This window comes from Eschrichtius robustus, chromosome 8, assembly GCF_028021215.1.
Source record: "Eschrichtius robustus isolate mEscRob2 chromosome 8, mEscRob2.pri, whole genome shotgun sequence".
In the NCBI taxonomy this organism is placed as follows: Eukaryota; Metazoa; Chordata; class Mammalia; order Artiodactyla; family Eschrichtiidae; genus Eschrichtius; species Eschrichtius robustus.
Window position 1 is genome coordinate 22076953 of NC_090831.1, and position 20334 is coordinate 22097286.

At 39.0% G+C, this 20334-nt stretch overlaps 1 protein-coding gene across 3 annotated transcripts in view; it reads right to left on the minus strand.

The window, feature by feature from the left end:
- The window catches only part of MAGI2 (membrane associated guanylate kinase, WW and PDZ domain containing 2), a 1349206-nt gene that overhangs the window by 162942 nt on the left and 1165930 nt on the right, over window positions 1-20334 (minus strand). For 2 of the 3 annotated variants that reach the window (XM_068550445.1, XM_068550443.1), the window contains 2 exons: window positions 11481-11512; window positions 4379-4568 (listed from right to left, as the gene is read on the minus strand). In XM_068550445.1, coding sequence (XP_068406546.1) covers window positions 4379-4568; window positions 11481-11512 — 222 coding nt within the window. The remainder of the gene's footprint in view (window positions 1-4378; window positions 4569-11480; window positions 11513-20334) is intronic. The other variant, XM_068550444.1, reaches the window with a different exon arrangement.

A 20334-nucleotide genomic window follows, 5' to 3' on the forward strand; every position in this document is an offset into this window, starting at 1 on the left:
TGAAAGGGGAGCTATTGATTATGCCAGGACAACACAGAGCAGGAATGTCTCAGGCAAACTGGCAACGTGTAGTCTTACGGGTAAGAAGGCCATTATAAAATGTTTCCTATCATATCAGACATATGTGGTTGAAGCAATGATGCAATCACATATAGAGAAAGAATGACAGGAGGAGATGGGAGGGTGGAAAGCAGTGAGGGCCTTTAGAAGTAGTCTTTTCCCCCCAACGTTAGAAATGGTGTACGGAGCCCAACAGTTAAAATGTTAGCATACAAACTGAAACAATTCAAGCCTTTCCTCTTGTAACTGCAAAGAAAATTAGTCTTTCTTTCATGAGATTTATGGGAAAAGGAGGAGTAAAAAATAGCATGGCTTATCTCATTACACAAAGGTGGGTATTTTTCCTCTGCTTTCAATTTTAAAAAATCCATGTAATGGAAACAGCAAGAAGTCAATTATCAACAGAGGCTATTACACAAAGGAAAGTGAGATTTATCTAAAAGTACTAGATAGAGATGAGGGTGGGTAGATTTTTGCTATTTTCTGGAAATTGCTGGTAATGATAATAGGGTCAAGCTTGAATAACTAACATGAAAACCCAGAAACGCCACTGGTCAAAATTTCTTTGCGGACTATTTAGGCATGGTTCTTCTATTATGTATACAAGCTTTAAGCTTAGGTGGAATGAAGTTAATCGGGAAAACTTTTCTTTTTGCGTGGAGCTCTCCAATAAGAACTAATGAGATTTTTGATAATTAAAAGATATTTAACACAAGACATTCTCCTGATTAAATATCAATTTTGCACACGGAACGAGAAACTATGGGTCTAATTGTCTAATTATATTTAAACTATTGTCTATATTTACTGCACATTTCGCTTGTTAAAATACTTATATTATCTGCTCTGTTATATAATACAATGTCATTCAGGAATTGCTTTCCTATGTTTTTGTCCCCAATCTCACTGTAAGCTTCATGTGAGCAGAGATTATGTCTCACGATTTTTCTCTTGTGGAGTGCGCAGCAGAGTCTAGACACATACTGTGTTACATACATTCTTGTTGACTGATGTGGAGCCTGAAGATGCCACCTCTGGGCACTCTGCCTGATGTCCTGAAGTCAGAAGCATTGCCTTGCCTGCTGGGTGGTAGAATCTTCTTCCTCTCAAGTCCCATGTCATCATAAGAAGATCTTATGAAAACACGAGGTGTTTCTAGTCTTTCGTAAGCTTGTATTTGCCATGTTGTTTCCTGTGGCTCTAGTATCCTACGGTTGTCTTTGTTTAAAATCACAGCATTTTTTTTTTTCAGGAATACATCTTTATTAAGATGTCCTGTACATGCACATTAAAATGTCAGCATAATCTAATTAGGAGCCAAATGAGGCACAGCATCATTTACATCATTTGATAAATTTCCATCATTTGCAGGGGACTAGTGATTTGAATCCAAATACTTCTTGACAGCCTGGATATAACAAATATTCTGTAGCTCTGTATAGCAGAAGCTTGTGGGTGGAGGTACATTCTTTTATTTGGTTACTGCAACCCAGTTTTGAACGTGAATGCAAAAAATCTGTTCAGCATTAGACCTAGTTGTAAAGGAGGATACCATGAGATCATTACAGGTCAGGGAAAATGTCAAAGGACTTGGTTTAGACAGCTTTGGTTAGGATTCCCTTCCGTACTTTCTGTGGTCCCACTATTTCTTCTTCTAGGAAAAAGTTTGGGGACACAGAATAAATAGAGCCAAAGCTAAATGTTATGAATGTAATTCAAAAGAATAAGAATAGAGTGGTTCACAGTCAAAATTTCAAATATGGGTCTTTTGTTTACATGCAAGCATTTCACGGTCATTAAAAGAAAACCTTATCTAAAGATGCTGAGAGATAGACTGAGTTTCCCTCCATTCATTACAAAACATTTTTTTTAGCATTGTTCTAAAAATTTAAGTGAGACTTTTTCCACACTTGGAAACAGGATGTATATAGAGGGCAAAGGTCTGTTCTGTTCTATCAAGACCCTGGTATGTGAAACTGAGAAAAACAGACTGAACCGATTAGCTATCCAGAGATTAGAGAAAGTGGTGCCATGTTTTTTTGGTTTCTTTAATCTTCAGGGCAGAGTTTTTCTTACCTTGACATGATTTCTGTGTTTCATTCACACTCCATTTAGTGTTATGAAATAACAGGATAGAAAGAGAAGGATGGGAAAGGAAATGAGCTTGCCCTCTTTTGGCTCCTAAGAGTCGTGACCCTGAAAACATTTTTGTGACCTTAGAAACATTAGAGAGAGCTGAGAAAGCAAGAAGCAGGAGTGAGATGAGAGAGGCAGCCGCAGGGCATATGCAGGGCTCCGCGGGCAGTCAGGATGTTTGTTGTTCAAGTGGCTTCAGACGCAAAGCAAAAGGGGTACAGAGCTCCCAGAGGAGGACTGATAAAGAAAGTCAGGGGAGGTTAAGGTGGATTGGTTTGCTAGGTTTGTTACAGGTGAGGAGCGGAAAGGCAATGAAGAAAAGGAGCATTGCAGGGGCTGGCTAAATAAATCAGAATTTGTTTAGGGTTGAAAAGAAGGTCATGCACAATTCCTGCTCACAAACTGAGGGCACAACAGCATCAGACACCATAGAGAAAAGACGGAATAAATACCAACAGTGACTTTGTCCTGAATACTAAAGCCTTGCATTGGTCAGGAAACAGCAAAAGGATGGGAACAAATGACTAATGAAGGGACAAAAACAGGAGGAAGCATCTCTTGACGCTCCCTACAGGTAACCACAAAATTCAACAAGCCAGTGACAGGAGGATGATATGTTCCACCTCCTGAGTTAGAACTTCGCCTGTATCCTGATCTCTACTTGTTTATACGTATTCTTCTTGTCTCCCAGTTAAATTCGTGAGAGCAGGACATTTTACTCAACTTTGGTATCTCCCCATGGTACTGAGGGCCAAGTGAGTATTCGATAAATACTTGGTTATCGAAGCAGAAAAGGTATTAAGAACTGTGCTGAAATCTTCTCAAGTTTTTTCAGTATAATGACCATTAATACCTTGAATTCATACCCTGTATTATACAGTGAAAAATGCCTACTTTGTTCTAATTCTATCACAGCAAAAACATTCTAACTGTACAGCCCTTTAAAGACATTTCAGTCGTTCAGCCAGAAGGAGGAGAATCAAATACAGTAGCCCTGACATAGCCAATTATTTTTATAAAGTGGCAGGAGTGGGGTGGTGGAGGTTCACGTTGATAAAGATGATTTCTCAATGGCCTGCTGTCCTAACTAGTTTATCAGCCAAAATTACTTTTACAGAGAGTTGTAGAGGATGGGCAAAGGGATATGTCTACTTTTCCCCTTACCAGCTGGGGGTGGAATTCTCAGCCCCTGGGCTCATCAAAGAGTAAGCAGATTTGAGATCCTCTGAGATAACACACAATTTAAAACTTGCTATTCATGCTTCAGGTGATAAAGTTGGAAAGAAGACACTGGTGGAACACCAAAACAAAGGAAATCAGCAGACCGTAAATGGGAGTGCCCGGAACCAAACCCTTCTCACTAGGCTAGTTTTCTCAATCCATTACTCAAGTTCATATTGTACTGTGTATTCTCCTCATATATTATACATTCATGCCATTTGGATTCCTGTCCTCTAACATTCAAAAGAGATGACCTGTGAGATGGTGGAAAGAGGAACAATGAATGTATATGCAATATTAAAAAGCTTTGTTTTCTAATATTTATAAAGCGCAATGAAATAATTTTAGAAGACCTTCAGATAGGATGACAAGTGCCTACACGATATTTTATGAGTCAACTTTCAAATGGGTCCCAGTGCATTAAACAATAAGCGGAAATTTCAGGTAGAAATGATTGGCACCTGCTCTGTGCTGCTTTCGGAACCATTACTTTCACCATTATGAGTTGGAAGGACTTGGCTAACATTTTACCCACATTCCTAAAATCTTCAATGACTGCATTCATGGCTCTAAGGAAATCTATGCTTCAGACTCAAAATCAGATTAGACATAAAAATCCCAACCATTTCTTCTTATTATCTGGTGGCTTAAATAAAACTAGCAACCTCTTCCCCTATTCCCCACCCTTGGCCTCCCAAATACATTCCTGATTTTCCTCAGGGGCTTAGGGGGAAAAAAGTAGGAAACAAAATTTAAAACCAAAAGATATAAGCTTTTTTTGAGTTGACAGGCTTTTTTCTTTCTTTTTTAAAGAAAAGTTTCGATCAGCTGGCTTTACTTTTGAGATACGTTTTGAACCTCAGAATATAAAATCATGCCAGATCATTTCAGCCTCAATATATCTCCTGTCAGGGCTTCAGCTGTTATTAATACACTCTTGTTTTTTGTGGCTTTCACTTACGCCTACTTTCATAAATGGCTCTAGATTTCTCGTAGAGCTCATATGGGTCAGGCTTCCTTGGGTCAAAGGCCTCTGTTGAGTCAGGAAAGGAACTCCTGTGAAGGGCGGGTGGGAAGGGCAGGTTCTGCGGTATGGCCGGAGCAGATAAACTCGTTTGAGGACTGCCTTGATTCTCCCATCGGTCCGTTATCTGGAAAGTGAAAGAGAACAGAGAAAATGACTGACAATGAACTCTTTCCTGCTGTTACCTTTGTCACATACCACAGCCCTCACCTTTAAGTTTGACTTTCTTGCCCTGTAGACTTTTCTTTCAAAAAACATTCAAAACTTTGGTATAAGTGCCTTGAGAGGGTCTATTTCTATATAATAAAGCACCATAGATGGTTATAAATATATGTGTTGCCTGACTTTTGAATGTAAACTTTCATAACCTTGTCACCTACTAGCTAGTAATTTTCAGCAAATCACTTAATCTGTCAGAGTCTGTTTTTTCTCCCTATAAAATAAAGACAATATGTATCTCAAGATAATTTATCTGTGCTTATGACTGTATGGTATTGTTCCTTTTCTAAGATGGCCCCAATTCATTACACCATTTTTACTAAAGAAGAAGATGAAGTAGTCTGCATGCATCCATTTGATACCTATGCATATCCGAACCACCTCCTATACTTGAACATTCAATCACTTTCCTCACAGTTTATAAGTAATTATACAACCCTTTGGGATTTGTGAATTGTTCAAAATCTTCTACGAAGCCTCATTTACTGCTGATCTGGTGGTTTCTTCTCCAAAATGCTGCTGCTGCTACCATCATGATTTATTAACGGTCTGTAGAATACTATGCTCTTTCATATACATGACCTTCTTTGATTCACTATAGCCCCGTGAGGTAGAGCAGGGACTCATTCCTTTTTATCAAGGAGAAAAGCCACGCTCACCAAGATCACCTGTTTGCACAGCCAACTTCAATAATCAACTGATTGCTCACTCAAACTCAACTTCAGCTTTTCTGCTTTGACTAAACCTGTGTGTGTAGAATGATATTAGGGTACCCTTTTGTCTAAACTTCTGCACTGAGTGAGCGTGGTCCTCAGGATAAAGGCCACTCTCTAGTTGGGTATAGTGGCTCCTCAGGGCCCAGGTTCTGATCCTCTTTCTTATATCCACTGATGGTCTCTCATTCCCTGGAATCCATCAGGTTCTCTCCAGCCTCTGAACCCTTGCATACTTTCTTTATTTCTCTTTCTGCCTGCAAAGTTTACCCATTTTCCACTCTTCCGTCTCCCACCCTCATTATACCTGGCTACTAGATTCAGAGGAGACACCTACTCTAGAAGGCCTTTGCTGACCATTCCTGACCTGGTTACTTGTCCCTTCTAGGTGCTCCCACAGCACCCTCTACCTACCCCTCACACTCAACCATAATTGCAAGTCTACCTTTGTCTCCGCAAATAGATTATGTTGGGGACGGAGACTGCAGGGGATGCAGTCTCTCTCACTGTTGTATTACCAACATATAGCAAGTGCTCAGAAAATGTAAATTTAGTGACTGAATGAAATCATCAGTAACATATGGTCACTTGTTCTTTCTTTAAAAGCAGTTTTGATACACACTATTTTGAGCTTGACAGGATTATAACTTTCTGGCCCCTATTGAACTGTCCTGCTTTTGTTTTCATGATGGCTATATTTTGGTCAGGGCTCCAAAGCCAGCTGTCACCTATCAGTGATAATGTTTTAAAGGTAGAGAGGATTTGAGGTACTATGTACTGTGTCCTTGTGTAACACAAAGGTCCCTGTGACCCACTTATGTACTTGGGACTGTGGCAGGGGTCAGGTAAGCCAGCAAACTGGGAAAGAAATGGGTCATTGATCCTTCTCTCAGTAAGACTGGTGCTACAGTCTGAATGTTTGAGGTCCCTCAAAATTCATATGTTGACAATCTAACACCCAAGGTAATATTACTAGGACGTGGAGCTTTGGGGAGATAATTAGGTCATGAGGCCACAGCCCTCATTAATGGAATTAGTGTCCTTATAAAGGGGACCTCAGAGAGCTCTGTAGTCCCTTCTGCCAGGTGAGGTTACAGCAAAAAGATGGCCATTTAGGAAGTGGGCTCTCACCAGAAACTGAATCTTCCGGTACCTTGATCTTGGACTTCCAGCCTCCAGAACTATGAGAAATAAATTTCTGTTTTTTATAAGCTACCAGTCTTTGGTATTTTATTATAGCTGTTGGAAGAAACTAAGACAATTGGCTTCATTTTAATTTGCTTTCTATATGGGCTACTGACCAAGCTTTCATTTGAACAAAGGTTCTATAGCTAACAAAGATGGAAAAACCCCTAGTTGAGTTCAATTCCCTAATATTAAACATAATCTCTAGGAGCATAGAGAGGTCCAGCAGCTGTCAGTGGCAGACCCTGGGTCAGAAACCAATCTATAACTATAATGGGAGTGCTTTTTTGCATAATAATACATTGAGGGGAATAACTGGTAAATTTGTTTAGAGTTCTGGCTAATTTTCTGCTCAGTGACCCTTTTGCTCCTGTTTAGTAAAAATCTTTAAATATGCGCTTCATAATTCATTTGAAAGTAAAATTTGCCTACGAAGCCATGGTGGCTTCCTTTGGTCATCCATTCTCTGTGCCTTTGCTATGACAGGAAGACCCACATTGTGGCTAAAGGCATATTTTTTAATTTTTCACTTTAAACGACTTTAGGCACCATGTGGGTGCATTCTGGCTATGACCTTCTCGCTTCTACTTTTTTTTTTTTTAATTAATTAATTAATTAATTAATTTTTGGCTGTGTTGGGTCTTCGTTTCTGTGCGAGGGCTTTCTCTAGTTGTGGCGAGCAGGGGCCACTCTTCATTGCGGTGCGCGGGCCTCTCACTGTCGTGGCCTCTCTTGATGCAGAGCGCAAGCTCCAGACGCGCAGGCTCAGTAGCTGTGGCTCACGGGCCCAGTTGCTCCGCGGCATGTGGGATCTTCCCAGACCAGGGCTCGAACCCGTATCCCCTGCATTGGCAGGCAGATTCTCAACCACTGCGCCACCAGGGAAGCCCCCCCTACTTTTTTTTTTTTTTTTAAATTTACTTATTTATTTTCTTTTTGGCTGTGTTGGGTCTTCGTTTCTGTGCGAGGGCTTTCTCTAGCTGCGGCAAGCGGGGACCACTCTTCATCACAGTGCGCAGGCCTTTCACTGTCGCGGCCTCCCGTTGCGGAGCACGGGCTCCAGATGCGCAGGCTCAGTAGCTGTGGCTCGCGGGCTCTAGAGCGCAGGCTCAGTAGTTGTGGCTCACGGGCCTAGTTGCTCCGTGGCATGTGGGGTCTTCCCAGACCAGGGCTCGAACCCGTGTTCCCTGCATTGGCAGGCAGAGTCTCAACCACTGTGCCACCAGGGAAGCCCCGACTTTCTCCCTTCTGTTTCCAAACATAAGATACTAAATTCTAAAAAGTAAATAAATCAGAAATATGGTCTGAATTGCTGTAGTATCCCGTTTGTCATCATAGGGCTTCAGCAAATGTCTATTTCTTTCTCCCATCTTCCACGGAGGGTTATCTGATTCCTCCATAAGTCTTGCTGGTATATGCACTGTTCATGTACAGTCACTGGAGCAAACATGGTCCAGGTGAAGTATCAGTATTCTAAAAAACATTCTTAAAACTACAAAATAAATAACGCTTTGGGCACTGTTTGGGAAAGTTTCTGCGGCAGATTGACAAATTCTACAATTTCTATAGCACAGAGATGGAGAAATTCACTGATTCCAGTTCATGCTTAGTAAAGCATTCACAATGTCTTGCTGTGACGTTCATAAACCCTCAAGTCACTCTGTCAGGGATTTGTAAGACTGTAGAGCAGAAAATCACAGCGCCCATGAAATACTGAAAAGGCAGACGCGTAGTCCTTCACACCCCCGCCCCCTAATTGAATTATTTGTTATTCCGACACAGAAGACCATGGAGCAAACCCGCTGCCCTGGGATCAGAGGGCACCCTCTGCTTTCTGGGACCGGTGTGCTGATCTGACAGCACCTTTTGAAAGGTGCCCTCTGTTGACGTCTCCCTACTTTCTTAGATAGCTTGGTCTTTGCCCTTTTGCTTTCTAGCCGGGACACCTCGTGCTCACTTGTTCCTCTCAATCTTCGTGAACCACCTAGATTCTGATCCCATCCCCTTACGCCACCTACAGTCTTCCTGGCCTTGACCTCTAGAGAGCTGTGTTTCCTGCCGGCGTTTGCCTCTCAACAAGGCTTCTGATTGAATCTTGTCCAGTCCCAGTGGTGTCCTTACCTAGGTTAATATTTATAAACACCTCACTAGAGTAAGAAACATGAAAACAAAATCATTTTCTTTATATGGCAGAAGGCTTGTATCTCTGTTGGCCTTGACGAATGAGTGAATGTCTAACTGTATGAAAGGACAAGTCACTGAAGTATCAGTGGCAGGGTGGACATACAATCCACAACGGGATGTCAAAGAGTAAAACAGAAAAAACCTGATCATGGTGTGGTTAATTTTTTTTAACCCCACCTTCTGATTCTAGGATGCACACTGGGAACAGAGAGCTTGTGAACAAGGCAAGTTGTCCTCCCCATGAAAACTGTAGAAGCTGTTTGCTTCCTGTAGAAGCTGGGGTAGTCTAAACACACCTCCTCAGGATTTTAGGGCAGGGCTGGGAGATGAAGGCTTTTGGCTTGATTCAGTACTTGAAGAATGAACTTGGATTCCTTCCAGATGCAGAGAATGAGAACTCACTATGATTAATGTATCACTTGTTACACAGAAGTGACTACCTTGATGTGGATTAGCTTAAGATGTGGATCAGTAGGACGGAAGAGTGTCAGGAAGTGACACAGGACTGGGAGAAGGACAGACCTCACTCAAGACAACATTTCCTTATCCTGCCTAAGGATGTCATCAATCACCTTTCAGAGGCGAGAGTGTATAAATCCAAATACAGTGGGTATGTGTTTATATATATATTTGTTTAAGTGAATAGTTTTGCAAACTATGTTCATTTCATAGGGTGATTAATTTATTAAGGGTTTATGCATGGAGGGTCTGCTTTCTAGGATGACAATAGTTTATATTTTTGAGCATGTAGAGGCTCTGCTTTAAGCCCGTTACATGGACTAAGCCACAGACTCTTCATAGTAACCATATGAGAGGAGTATTATTATTATCCCCATTTTATAGATGAACTTGAAATACTGAAGGCTTAAGTAGCTAGTGGAAGGTACGACAGCTAGTAAGGAGAAGAAGCACAGTTTGACTGTAGGCAGTAAGCCTTCAGAACCTGCACCCTAAACCATTATACCACACTGCCTGTCACCACAGTCCCTAGTCTGAAGAGTTTCTGGTAGATACATGGAGGATGTTAAATTCACAGTCCTCTATCTTCACTTAGCCTAGGACCTGGAACTCCAAGCCTTGGCTTTTGTAGGGATGTATGGGGTCAGGATTAATTGTAAATTGAGTTCATAAAACCTTTTTTGGAATTATTGAGTATGGATGCAATTACTGTAATGACAGCAAATGCTGTAATTATGCCAAATGGAGTCGTTTGTGTAAATGTGGTGCATATAAGGAAATCACTAGATTGCATAATTGTAGCACCAGGATGAGGCTGCAAGATTCCTCGTTAAATTAGATAAAGATGTGTGTAACCAGAAAGCACAGATTTAACTCTGATGGTGAAAGGAAGGAATGATTTAGATTTTGGTCAAGATAAAACAAATTTCATTTTAAATATTTTTAAATACCTCTTTTCAAAATCACATGCATCACTAAGTGGTTTAACTAGGCCCCAGTGAGATCAGTTTTCCCATCTGATATTCTCTGTGGACCAGATGAGCCGAATGCTAAATGAGGACACGCTTGGTGAGAATGTTCTGACAGCTCAGCCCCTCATCACCAGCTCCGGTTTCCTCATCTGTCTTTGAGAGGAACCTGGAGCTCAGGCATATTCCAGGGCTCAATAATATTTTATTTTCACAGGTCTTCAAATAATTTTAAAGCCATGTTATTTAATTAAGCCAGTTACTGCACTTGAAAAGTATGCAAAATTATATCTCCATTTCTAAAATGAGAAAATCAAGCAGTTAAATATTCCCTCAGTAAAAGAAAGAAGGGAAGCAATTAACCCAAGAATTCCCTACTCACTGGCCAAACCAGGGGCCACTGTTGTCTGAGCTGCTTACTGTGAGAGGAATGAAAAGTAGGTGGAAGATGTGATCCCCTGAGATTTTTGTTTTGTTTTGTTTTTGTTGTTACTTGAATCACTTTGCTAAGCTCTCTTCCAGTCATGAGTTTTAGCCATTCCAGTTAGGGTCGACTATTCTAACACACCATAGAATGGGATCCCAGAAAACCAGTCCCAGGTCTTGGGACTTGGATAATTACTAGTTTCAATCTAACGGCAAGTAAAGATCATCTCTAGCTGGGAAGGCAACTTGGCTAAACTTGCCTCACAAAAAGATTATTAAAATACCAGGCTCCTGGTATTTTAGCATCAAAATTTCAGGACAATTCATAAAGAAACTAGGCCCAGAGAGATTAGGTGATGGCAGAGTTCACCGGTTTCTGAAGATTCAGAAGCACCACTCTGAGTGATTGTCAGGTTTGGTAGGAAAAAAAAAATTTTTTTTCACATGCACAGACACACACACATTTTTAGCTCTGTATACATTAAAAAGTAAATATAAATACACAAATATATATATACAGGTAAATTTCTTGTGGACCAGACTTAATTTGCAGGTCAAGACCTCTGGGCTTATAATTTGTACTGTTTTTAAAAATTCAATGTGATAAAAACGATAGTATTTCTGACGGGGTAAAACAAAGTTTTCTAAAGTATTTTCAGTACACCATACCGAATAGTGTTGATGCTCATTTTGTAAAAATATTAAAAAACAGACAGAATTGTCTTCATAGGAAAGTAAGACAAGTTATTCTTACACAGAGGATTTGCTCTTTTGGCATCACAAATCTCAGAGGAGGAAGAGATTTTGAGGTCACCCAATTCAAATCTTACTTAATGGAATTGTAATAATAACTAGCAATAAAGAAGTAGAATAATTTCAACTTACAGGCTTTGGAGTTTTCCATGGAGAAAAGAAACCTGTAATAAAGAAAACAATATTTCAACTTTGAAAATATACCCCACTACCACTTATGGGTGGCATGATATTTAGATAACTGCAAGTTATTTTAAATCAGTTAATAGCAAACAACAACAACAAATTCTGCCTGGCTGCATAGTTTTTTTCAAGGGGGCCCAAATAATTTTATTGGAATTATATTAATGATTCTAGGAATACTTCCTTATTTGGCCTGAAGATTCTGAAGCCCAGTGACAGTGAATAACTGTGTGGCAAACGATCAGTCACTTTACAAGAGCTAAGACTGAGTCATCCTTAGGGACTTGTGTGGCACAGCCTTAGCGGGAGGGGGAGATGGAGGGAGAGGGAGATGGAGGGAGAGGGAGAGGGAGAGGGAGAGGGAGAGGGAGAGGGAGAGGGAGAGGGAGAAAGAATACAGATAGAAATTTAGATATTTAAAGGTTAATACCTTTGCTTAGTATAAGAAATAATTCTGCTTTATGTACCTGCCTTGTGTGGTTAAAAATCAATCAACAAGCCTTCATTAGTCCTAAATTTAAAAATAATGTATATACATACATTATGAATTAGATTCTGTTATAATTGCTTATGGGCCTTTTCTCCAACTGAGATCTTCTCTAGACCAGATATCTATTTTATTATCCCTCTACCCTAGCGTTAGCCCAGTGTTTTTCATGAAGAAGCAGCTCAAAGTGTTTGTTAATTGAATGACTCATGTATCATCAAAGCCAGGCTTTTTTCAGCTTATTGAGCTCTTTCAATTATCACAAATGGTGTGACAATTGGACTGACTCTGTTGTGATCCAAACGACCTTTAAGATAATTAAAAGTAGGGCTTCCCTGGTGGCGCAGTGGTTGAGAGTCTGCCTGCTAAGGCTAGGGGACACGGGTTCGAGCCTTGGTCTGGGAAGATCCCACGTGCCGCGGAGCAACTAGGCCCGTGAGCCACAACTACTGAGCCTGCGCGTCTGGAGCCTGTGCTCCGCAACAAGAGAGGCCGCGATAGTGAGAGGCCCGCGCACCGCGATGAAGAGTGGCCCCCGCTCGCCGCAACTAGAGAAAGCCCTCGCACAGAAACGAAGACCCAACACAGCCAAAAATAAAAATAAATAAATAAATAGATAATATCCTTTTAAAAAAAAAAAAAGTAAAGGATAGATAAATTCCTTTTTCTTTTTTTCCCTTTATTGTTATTATTTTATCATATACTGACCCTAGCAAGCCAAAGCATGATCTAGCATACAAAACAAAATTACTTTCTTTTCATACCATCTTGTCGCTCTTTCAACGACTTTGCTCACGTTAATGTTAGGTGGTGTCTGATAAAATGCCTAATAAAAAATGGAATGTTGAAAATATGCCACATAATGTTTACAACCTTTAAAAAACTGGGACTGGTAGTACAAAATGGATTATGGTTTTCAACTATTCCCATTTATAGGAAATAACTGAAGAATCTAGACACAATTATCTAGATGTTAAAGCAATCCCACTCAGTTATGGTGTAAATACTAACCGCACCTCAGCGCAACGTTGTAAAGAGCTGATGCTGCATTTTATGAAAAGAGCGAAAGTATGTAAATCCATCATGTTCCTCAGCTTTCCCTGAAACACAGAGCTAAATTTAATGCTTAAGTATAACAACTATCTTACTAAGGAGATGGGGAGAATTAGCTCACTTTCTCACACACTCTGTATGTATGTTCTTGTATCTCTTTCCAACTATTAAAAAAATTCTGTTCAATGTGTGGTTTGATTATAATTTAATTACAAGGATTTAATCACATCCTTTTTGGTAACAGCTGAGAGTAAAACTACAGATAAATAAATACATTTATCTCTTTGACTCATTCTGTAAAATGCCAAAGAAAACAATGTGACCACTAATTAGAAAAGTGAAAAGCAATGTGATCTATTGGCCAATTAACGATTATTTTCATTGAAGGATAAAATTTATTTGCTGTTTTATGGAATTGCCGGCACAGTTCTTTTGAGAAAGGATGTCATTTACACATTCTCACAATGTCAAAACATTCAATTATTTCCTTTACTTTCTCTGTGTTCCTCCACTTTCTTCTTCTTGCAGTGCCAGAACGGATTTTGAATATTTGCTGCCTTACATTTGTTAGGTGCTGGGAGTTTCTTAGACTTACAGATGTATTGAAAATGGTTCCTTTTTATGGAGCTCTCATCTCCACATGGGACATTATCTTAAAAGATGATTATTCCTCCTATGGAAAATGTATAATCATCAGACCTCTCAGTAGTTATGGCGTCAGAACTAAAACGGCATAAAAGGGACATTAGTCAAGATCAGACAAGAAGAGAGGACCGTTTAATTTGACCACCTATCATCACAGGCACTTTGGCTTCCCCTTCTTTTGAGGCAGTTTTATTCAGTCTGACCTCAGACCACTGGCACGACCCAGGATTTCTTCACTGCGCCCATCATGGCAGTTTCTGAAATACGTCTAATGCTGAGCTGTGCCCAGGAGGCTTTGGTCTCTGAAGCGATAGTTGCCCTTTCTGAGTCATTGTCCAAAAGAAGCTGCTTGCTTCAGAGTAAGTAATTTTAGGTAGTAGAAATAGTATCAGAATAGATTTCCTTAAAAATAAATAACTTACGTGACAGAGTTTCTTTGGCAAATTATCAATCATGCTATAAACATTTAAATGAAGATGAATAGAAAACATCTATTTTGGGTATAGCCAATTTGGCTCAATTAATCGATAAGGTCAAGTTTTCTACATGATTAATCTCCAGTTTTCTGCTCAACTTCATTGGAAGAGCTACATAAACACTATAAGAGTGTGGGTCAAATTATTATATATTATAAATGTATGGTAACCTTTTGTAGGGTTTACCCCTCTAAGAAATCTAGTCTATTCCAATTAACATAAAAAAACACCTAAAACAAAATAAAAACATTTAAATCCTTATTTCTGTAATTTTTCTTTTTCTGAAATCCTTCTGGTTTGACGTAGATCACAGAAGCAAGATAGGCTTGGTGTGTTGAGACTATTACTTTTGGGTTTCTCACCACCTACCTTCACAGGGGTATAAGAATAGGGATATAGATAACTTTTTCTTAAGCCCTTCAGAGCTGATAGTCCTTTTTACAAAGCCACGTTCATAAATAAGAGCTTTTTCTTTAAAATGCTAATAAGGCTTCCTTTATATTTTAGTTTATTTCTGGGCTTTATTTTGCCTACTTCTATAGAAAGTGGAATATTACAATTCTCTTATGGAATTAAAATTTCTTTATAATGACTTGACCTCTGTTTTCCATACTGCTCATTTATTGAAGTGTGCTTGTGTGTGTGTGTGTGTGTACAAATGCAAACATTTATTTAACCCTAACTCTGAGACAACAAAAGTGAAAGACCTCAAGATACAGTTTTAAGCTAACTGAAACATGAGTAGGGACATTTTTAAAAGGGAAGAGAAAAAAATGGGAAAAGTTAGATGCAGTCAATAAGGAAATTTTGATGCATTTAATATGAAGCACAAAACTGAATTAGATCTCTAAAATCTGTCTTCTTTAGAACAAGAAATAAAACTAAACTATATTTTTAATTCCTCATGTAAAAGCACAAGGAGATGGGCAGAGAAACAGAAACAGTGCAAATAGCTTAGAGAAGAAATTCTAGTGCTTGAAAATGGAAGAGGAGAGAAGACAACACCAACTTCATATTGAAGTTTAAATTAAATTCTATATGTCAACTAAAGACAATTTTTAATAAATTACAGGAATATGGTTGCCAGATAAAATATAATATGCTCAGTTAAATTTGAATTGCAGATAAGCAATGAATGATTTTGTAGTATGTCCTGCATACTGACTGCATGCGACATACATTGCATAGGACATACTTCTATTAACAATTATTTGTTTATCTGCAATTCAATTTAACTGGGAAGCCTGTATTTTTATTTTTGCTAAATCTGAACACCCTATATAGGGAACACTTTATATATGACCTGGGTAACCAGTTAAAAATAAAAACACAATAGTAATGTCTACTGTAGGTAATATCCATTCAATTAAGTAAAAGCCAAAAAATATTTAGTATTTCCTATTCTTGCACCCCCTCCAATGTTTTCTTGCTAGGAATCTTGCTTTGGGAGAAATCTGAGAACATTCTATGCATATCATTGGATTGTGTTGGTCACCTGTTCATTAGTAACAATGTTTGACTGAGGTCTCACCTCACGTGATGCAAACTCTGTGGGGACAATGTCAGTGTCACAAACGACCGTTTTCAAATTGTGTGATAACTGGCTAGCAACACTGCCTTATCCCAAGGGGAAAGTTCCACAAAAGTGGCTTTTTTCAGAACCTACTTCTCCTGACACATGATACCCAAAACGAAAGAACATCAATATATTCACCGCAGCTCTGAAGGGAGAGTCATTTGTGAGTTGCATTTGCATTTGTGAGTTGTTTGGTAATAGTTTTTTGCTTGTTTGTTTGTTTGTTTGTTTGTTTAAATCATTATTCACAGGGCACATCACAAGATGACAAACTTTCTTAAAACCACCCCACGTCGAATAAGGGATCAAAATACAATAAAGAACAACTTAACAGAGAATCCCAGCATGGTATCTTCAATTTGGAATAACATCAGGGCAACTTTTTGGGATTTCTAGTAATTTCCCCAAACAGGATTAAATCTTTCAATATGCCTCTGTATTCTGTTTGATACAGTGAACTACCATTTGCAGAATGTGAAATGCTTTCTTCTTCAACTGAAGTACTTGCTACAACATATGACTCTGACTTTGAAAACTATCATTAGTTTCATGTATTTTATAGAAAATTCTACAGTTACTACACATGGCAGAGATGCAGAGGAAACACTTTCTATTTCTCTTTTTCTTTAAGCAACAGAAAAAGAGTAGGAACCTGTTTCAGTGAAGACGTCCATGACCTGGGTTATTAAAAGCTTTGTTCTATTTTGCTTGAAAAACAAGACACGACAATGTGAATATACTTAACACTACTGAACTGTTCACTTAAATATGGTTAATATGGCAAATTTTATGTTATGTATATTTTATCACAATTTAAAAAATAAAAAATAAAGCAATAAAAAAAAGAGAGGAGGAAAAAGAAAGGGAGAACAAAAGTATGCACATATCACATGAATGTGAGGGAAAATAAAAAGAGAACGTAAGAAAGAGAATTTTTTTTCACAGTCCCTGTGGCATCCTGCTGGAGGACAGGGAACTCATGTGGACACTCGCACAGACCCTTTCACCTCTTAAGTTATCCTTTCTTATAAAGGATTGTAAGCAATAAAGGAGATTAATGTTCCTACTACATCCTGAAAATATTTCAGGGACAGTGAGAAACTCTTCCAATAGAGGAACTCTTTTTTTTAAAGTTTCCTAAAGAGGGGAAGAGCCCCAGGGTTTCAAAAATCTCCAGTTAGGGCTAATTTAAGGGAGAAAAATACCACTAATAAAGTTAATCTTTAATTTAAAGATCCTCCCATTTCCCCACAGCCTGGCAAATTTTCCATCAGAAATTCAGCCGTTGGTAAATGTAAGCCAGCAGCGTAATGAGCTAATTTCCATTAAAACTAGTTCACTGTTATTCACTTTTTTCCCGGTTTTTGACTGATCACGTATTTCTTATTAAAATTTATTAAATGAGTTAAACCCTGCAGTTCCTTTAATTTGTTTAAGCTATTTCGAATCAGTAAAAGGGCAATTTTTCTTAATGAAACTGACCTAGGCTAAGAAACGGCCTTCCCATTAAGATACTGCTGGTGGTACCCTAACCTTACATCACCATGTTTCAGCCAAGCAAAATATTCAATTTGCAAAGAAAATTTCAAATTAGTTGCCATCTTTGGCCTACAGAATCTCTTTTTATGTGGAGAGCTGAGGCTTTCTCTGCAATGCTTTAAAGATGGCCCTTTCTGCATCTTTTAAATAAAAGTGTTTTTCTTATAAACACTATAAAGCTGTTTTCAAATGGCCATTTTCCCCCAAGGCTTTGTTCTTTATGGAGAGAGCAATCCGATCATTTCAAGTAATACCAATGAGTGTCTAGAAAGGATAAGCCTGCACATGTTGTCTTCTGATAAACTCAGTTACATAAAGGATATGTTCAAAATAAAGCAGGCCAGGTAGATACCCTTGAATGGGAATAAAGGAACAGACCAGAAGAGGAAGAATTGTGTCAGGGAGGCTAAAACTCAGAGTCAGGTGAGGCTTGCTGAACATATTAGCAACTACAAAGGGCTTTTTCTTTATGTCCTGAACAAGACCAAGGGCAGTGAAGAGAGAAACCGCTCTGTGCTTATGGTGCACTATAAACAGCTGGCAAAGGAAATGTGGAAGGATATCAGTCCTGCAAATAGAAAAACCAAATTCTGAGAGTAATTTTTTTTACAATAACGAAAGCATAGCATTGTTTTTTTTTTTTTTTTTAGAAACTAATCTAGAAACATCTTTAAGTAATTTGAGATTAAACATCTTATTTAATCATTAAATTACATCAACATTAAATAAATATTTATTGAGTCGTGTGTGTCTCACAAGCACCACAGATTCAACAGAGCAAAATGCAAGCTTTGGCCTTCCCTGCCACATCTCTTCTCGTGTGTTCCCTATTTTGGAAAATTTCACTTGCCTTTCCAAGTTTTAAAAACAGGAAACTGAAAGTCATTCTTAATCTCCCTCTCTCTGACTCACTTCCTTATCACCAAATTCTGCCTATTCTACCTCCAAAATCTATTGCAAATCCACTTCTCTCCATCTCCACAGACACCATCATAATCCACACTCACCATCATCTCTTACTTCAACCGAAGCAAGAGCAAACTTGCAGATGTCACAGAATCTGATCACGCTTAAAATCCTTCAATGGATTCCCACACATTTATGATAAAACACAAAACCTCCAAGGCTTTATATAATTTTGTCCCTACTTACTCCCCAGACACCTCATGGGTTATTCCCCTTCACTCACTGAACTTCCTTGAATAAACCAGGCTTTTCTAACCACAGGGCCTTTGCACAAGCTCCTTTGTTTACCTACCCCCTTTTTTTTTAAATTAAATCGTTTTATTTTTTTTAACATCTTTATTGGAGTATAATTGCTTTACAATGTTGTGTTAGTTTCTGCTGTATAACTACCTACCCACCCTTTTTAACCCTTCACCAAACTATCTCTGACTCCTTCTTTATGTGTCAGCTTAAACACTACATCCTCAGGGAAGATGTCCCTGACCTTTCATTTTAAATCGAAGTTCTCCACTATAATTTTTCACAGCATCCTCTATTTTTACTTTATATGGCACTCATCACTATTTATAAATATATTTATGAAATCATATTTATGTAATTGTATTTGTGAGATTATTAGTTTAATGACCATCTCCCCAACTAAAGTATAAATTCCATTAGGGGAGAAATCATATCTATTTTGTTCACAATGTATTCCCAGTACTTAGCACAATGCTTGACACATAGTAGATACTTCAATAAACATATCTAATGAATTAATAATAGAAGTGAAGAGTGAGGATGGTAGCATGAAAGAGAGTCACAAGATACTAAGGAGACTGATGAGGCATGGTGATTTGCTGGGGGTGGAGGAGTGGTATAAAGGAGAAGATGAAATCCATGATGACTTCTAACTTGGGAAACTATATGGATGATGGTGTCATTAGCTAAGGTATGAAATATAGGAAAGAGGTTTCTTTGAATGGAGTCTAGAAAGTTGGGTTATGGGCAAAATGAGTTTGAGGTGCCTTTGGGAGTTTGGGTTCGTATGTAGCTGAACTACATTTTGAAGTTTGAACCAAAGTTAATTTGGGTTCAGGTTAAGACATGCAGTAGTTTGCTCTCTTTTCCGGTGCTCAGTAGGAGTGTCGTGATTAGAGATATCTCAGGTAAAACTTAAAACGATATACCAAAATTGCATAGCATGGGAAGAGAACTCCTCAGGGTATGTAGAATGAATGGATGTCTGGGAGCCAAGTAAACAGAAGCTTTCAAGAAGTAGTCAACAGAAATACTCGTAAAACAAGGCTTTAAGTGGTTTGTGAAAGATGAGGGTCCCAGGTGGCCTCAGTGGAAGCAGCTGATTGTTAGGACAGAGACAGAAATCAGATTTCAGGGGGTCTGAATGAATGGAAAGTGAGGAAGTGAAACTAAGAAGTGGCTATGAGGTAATAAAGCTGCCCATGAAGGGAAGATTTCTTTTAGGAGAAGCATACATTCAGATGAGAAGGTACCTGAACAGAGACTGAAGATTCAGGAGAAAAGGGGATAATTGGTGGAATTATTTCATGACGAGATGAGAGATGGGATCTCAAGTGCAAAGGGGAGCAATTAACTTTAATTAAGAGAGAAAGAGCATCCAAGTCCTTATCAAGAGGCTGGAGCAGGTCTATGCGGGAAACCTCCAGGGTCTACACCATGGGGCAGGGATGGGACTGAGTAGGAGAATTTACTCACAGTGGCAGAAAGTGGCAAAATCAGTGGGGGTTTGTAGGGGCTCTGGGTATGCAGGGAAACTGAAGGAGAGAACAAAAATAACCTGTGTCAAAATGTTTGGTTCAGAGGGATGAGACAAAGATGCAAACAGAAAAATAATTTCTGAGACAGTATAGTGAAGAGGTTGTGCACACAGAATATGGGGTAAAACTGACTTGGGCTCTAGTGCCAGCTCCACCTGCCACTAGTTACGTGGTCTCACACAAACTTGGGAGGGCGTGTACACCAGGATTAACTCCCAGGCTCTGAGTGAGACTCTGGATTTGCTCTGAGGCTCACACCTGGGTGGCCATTCCCTGATCTAAG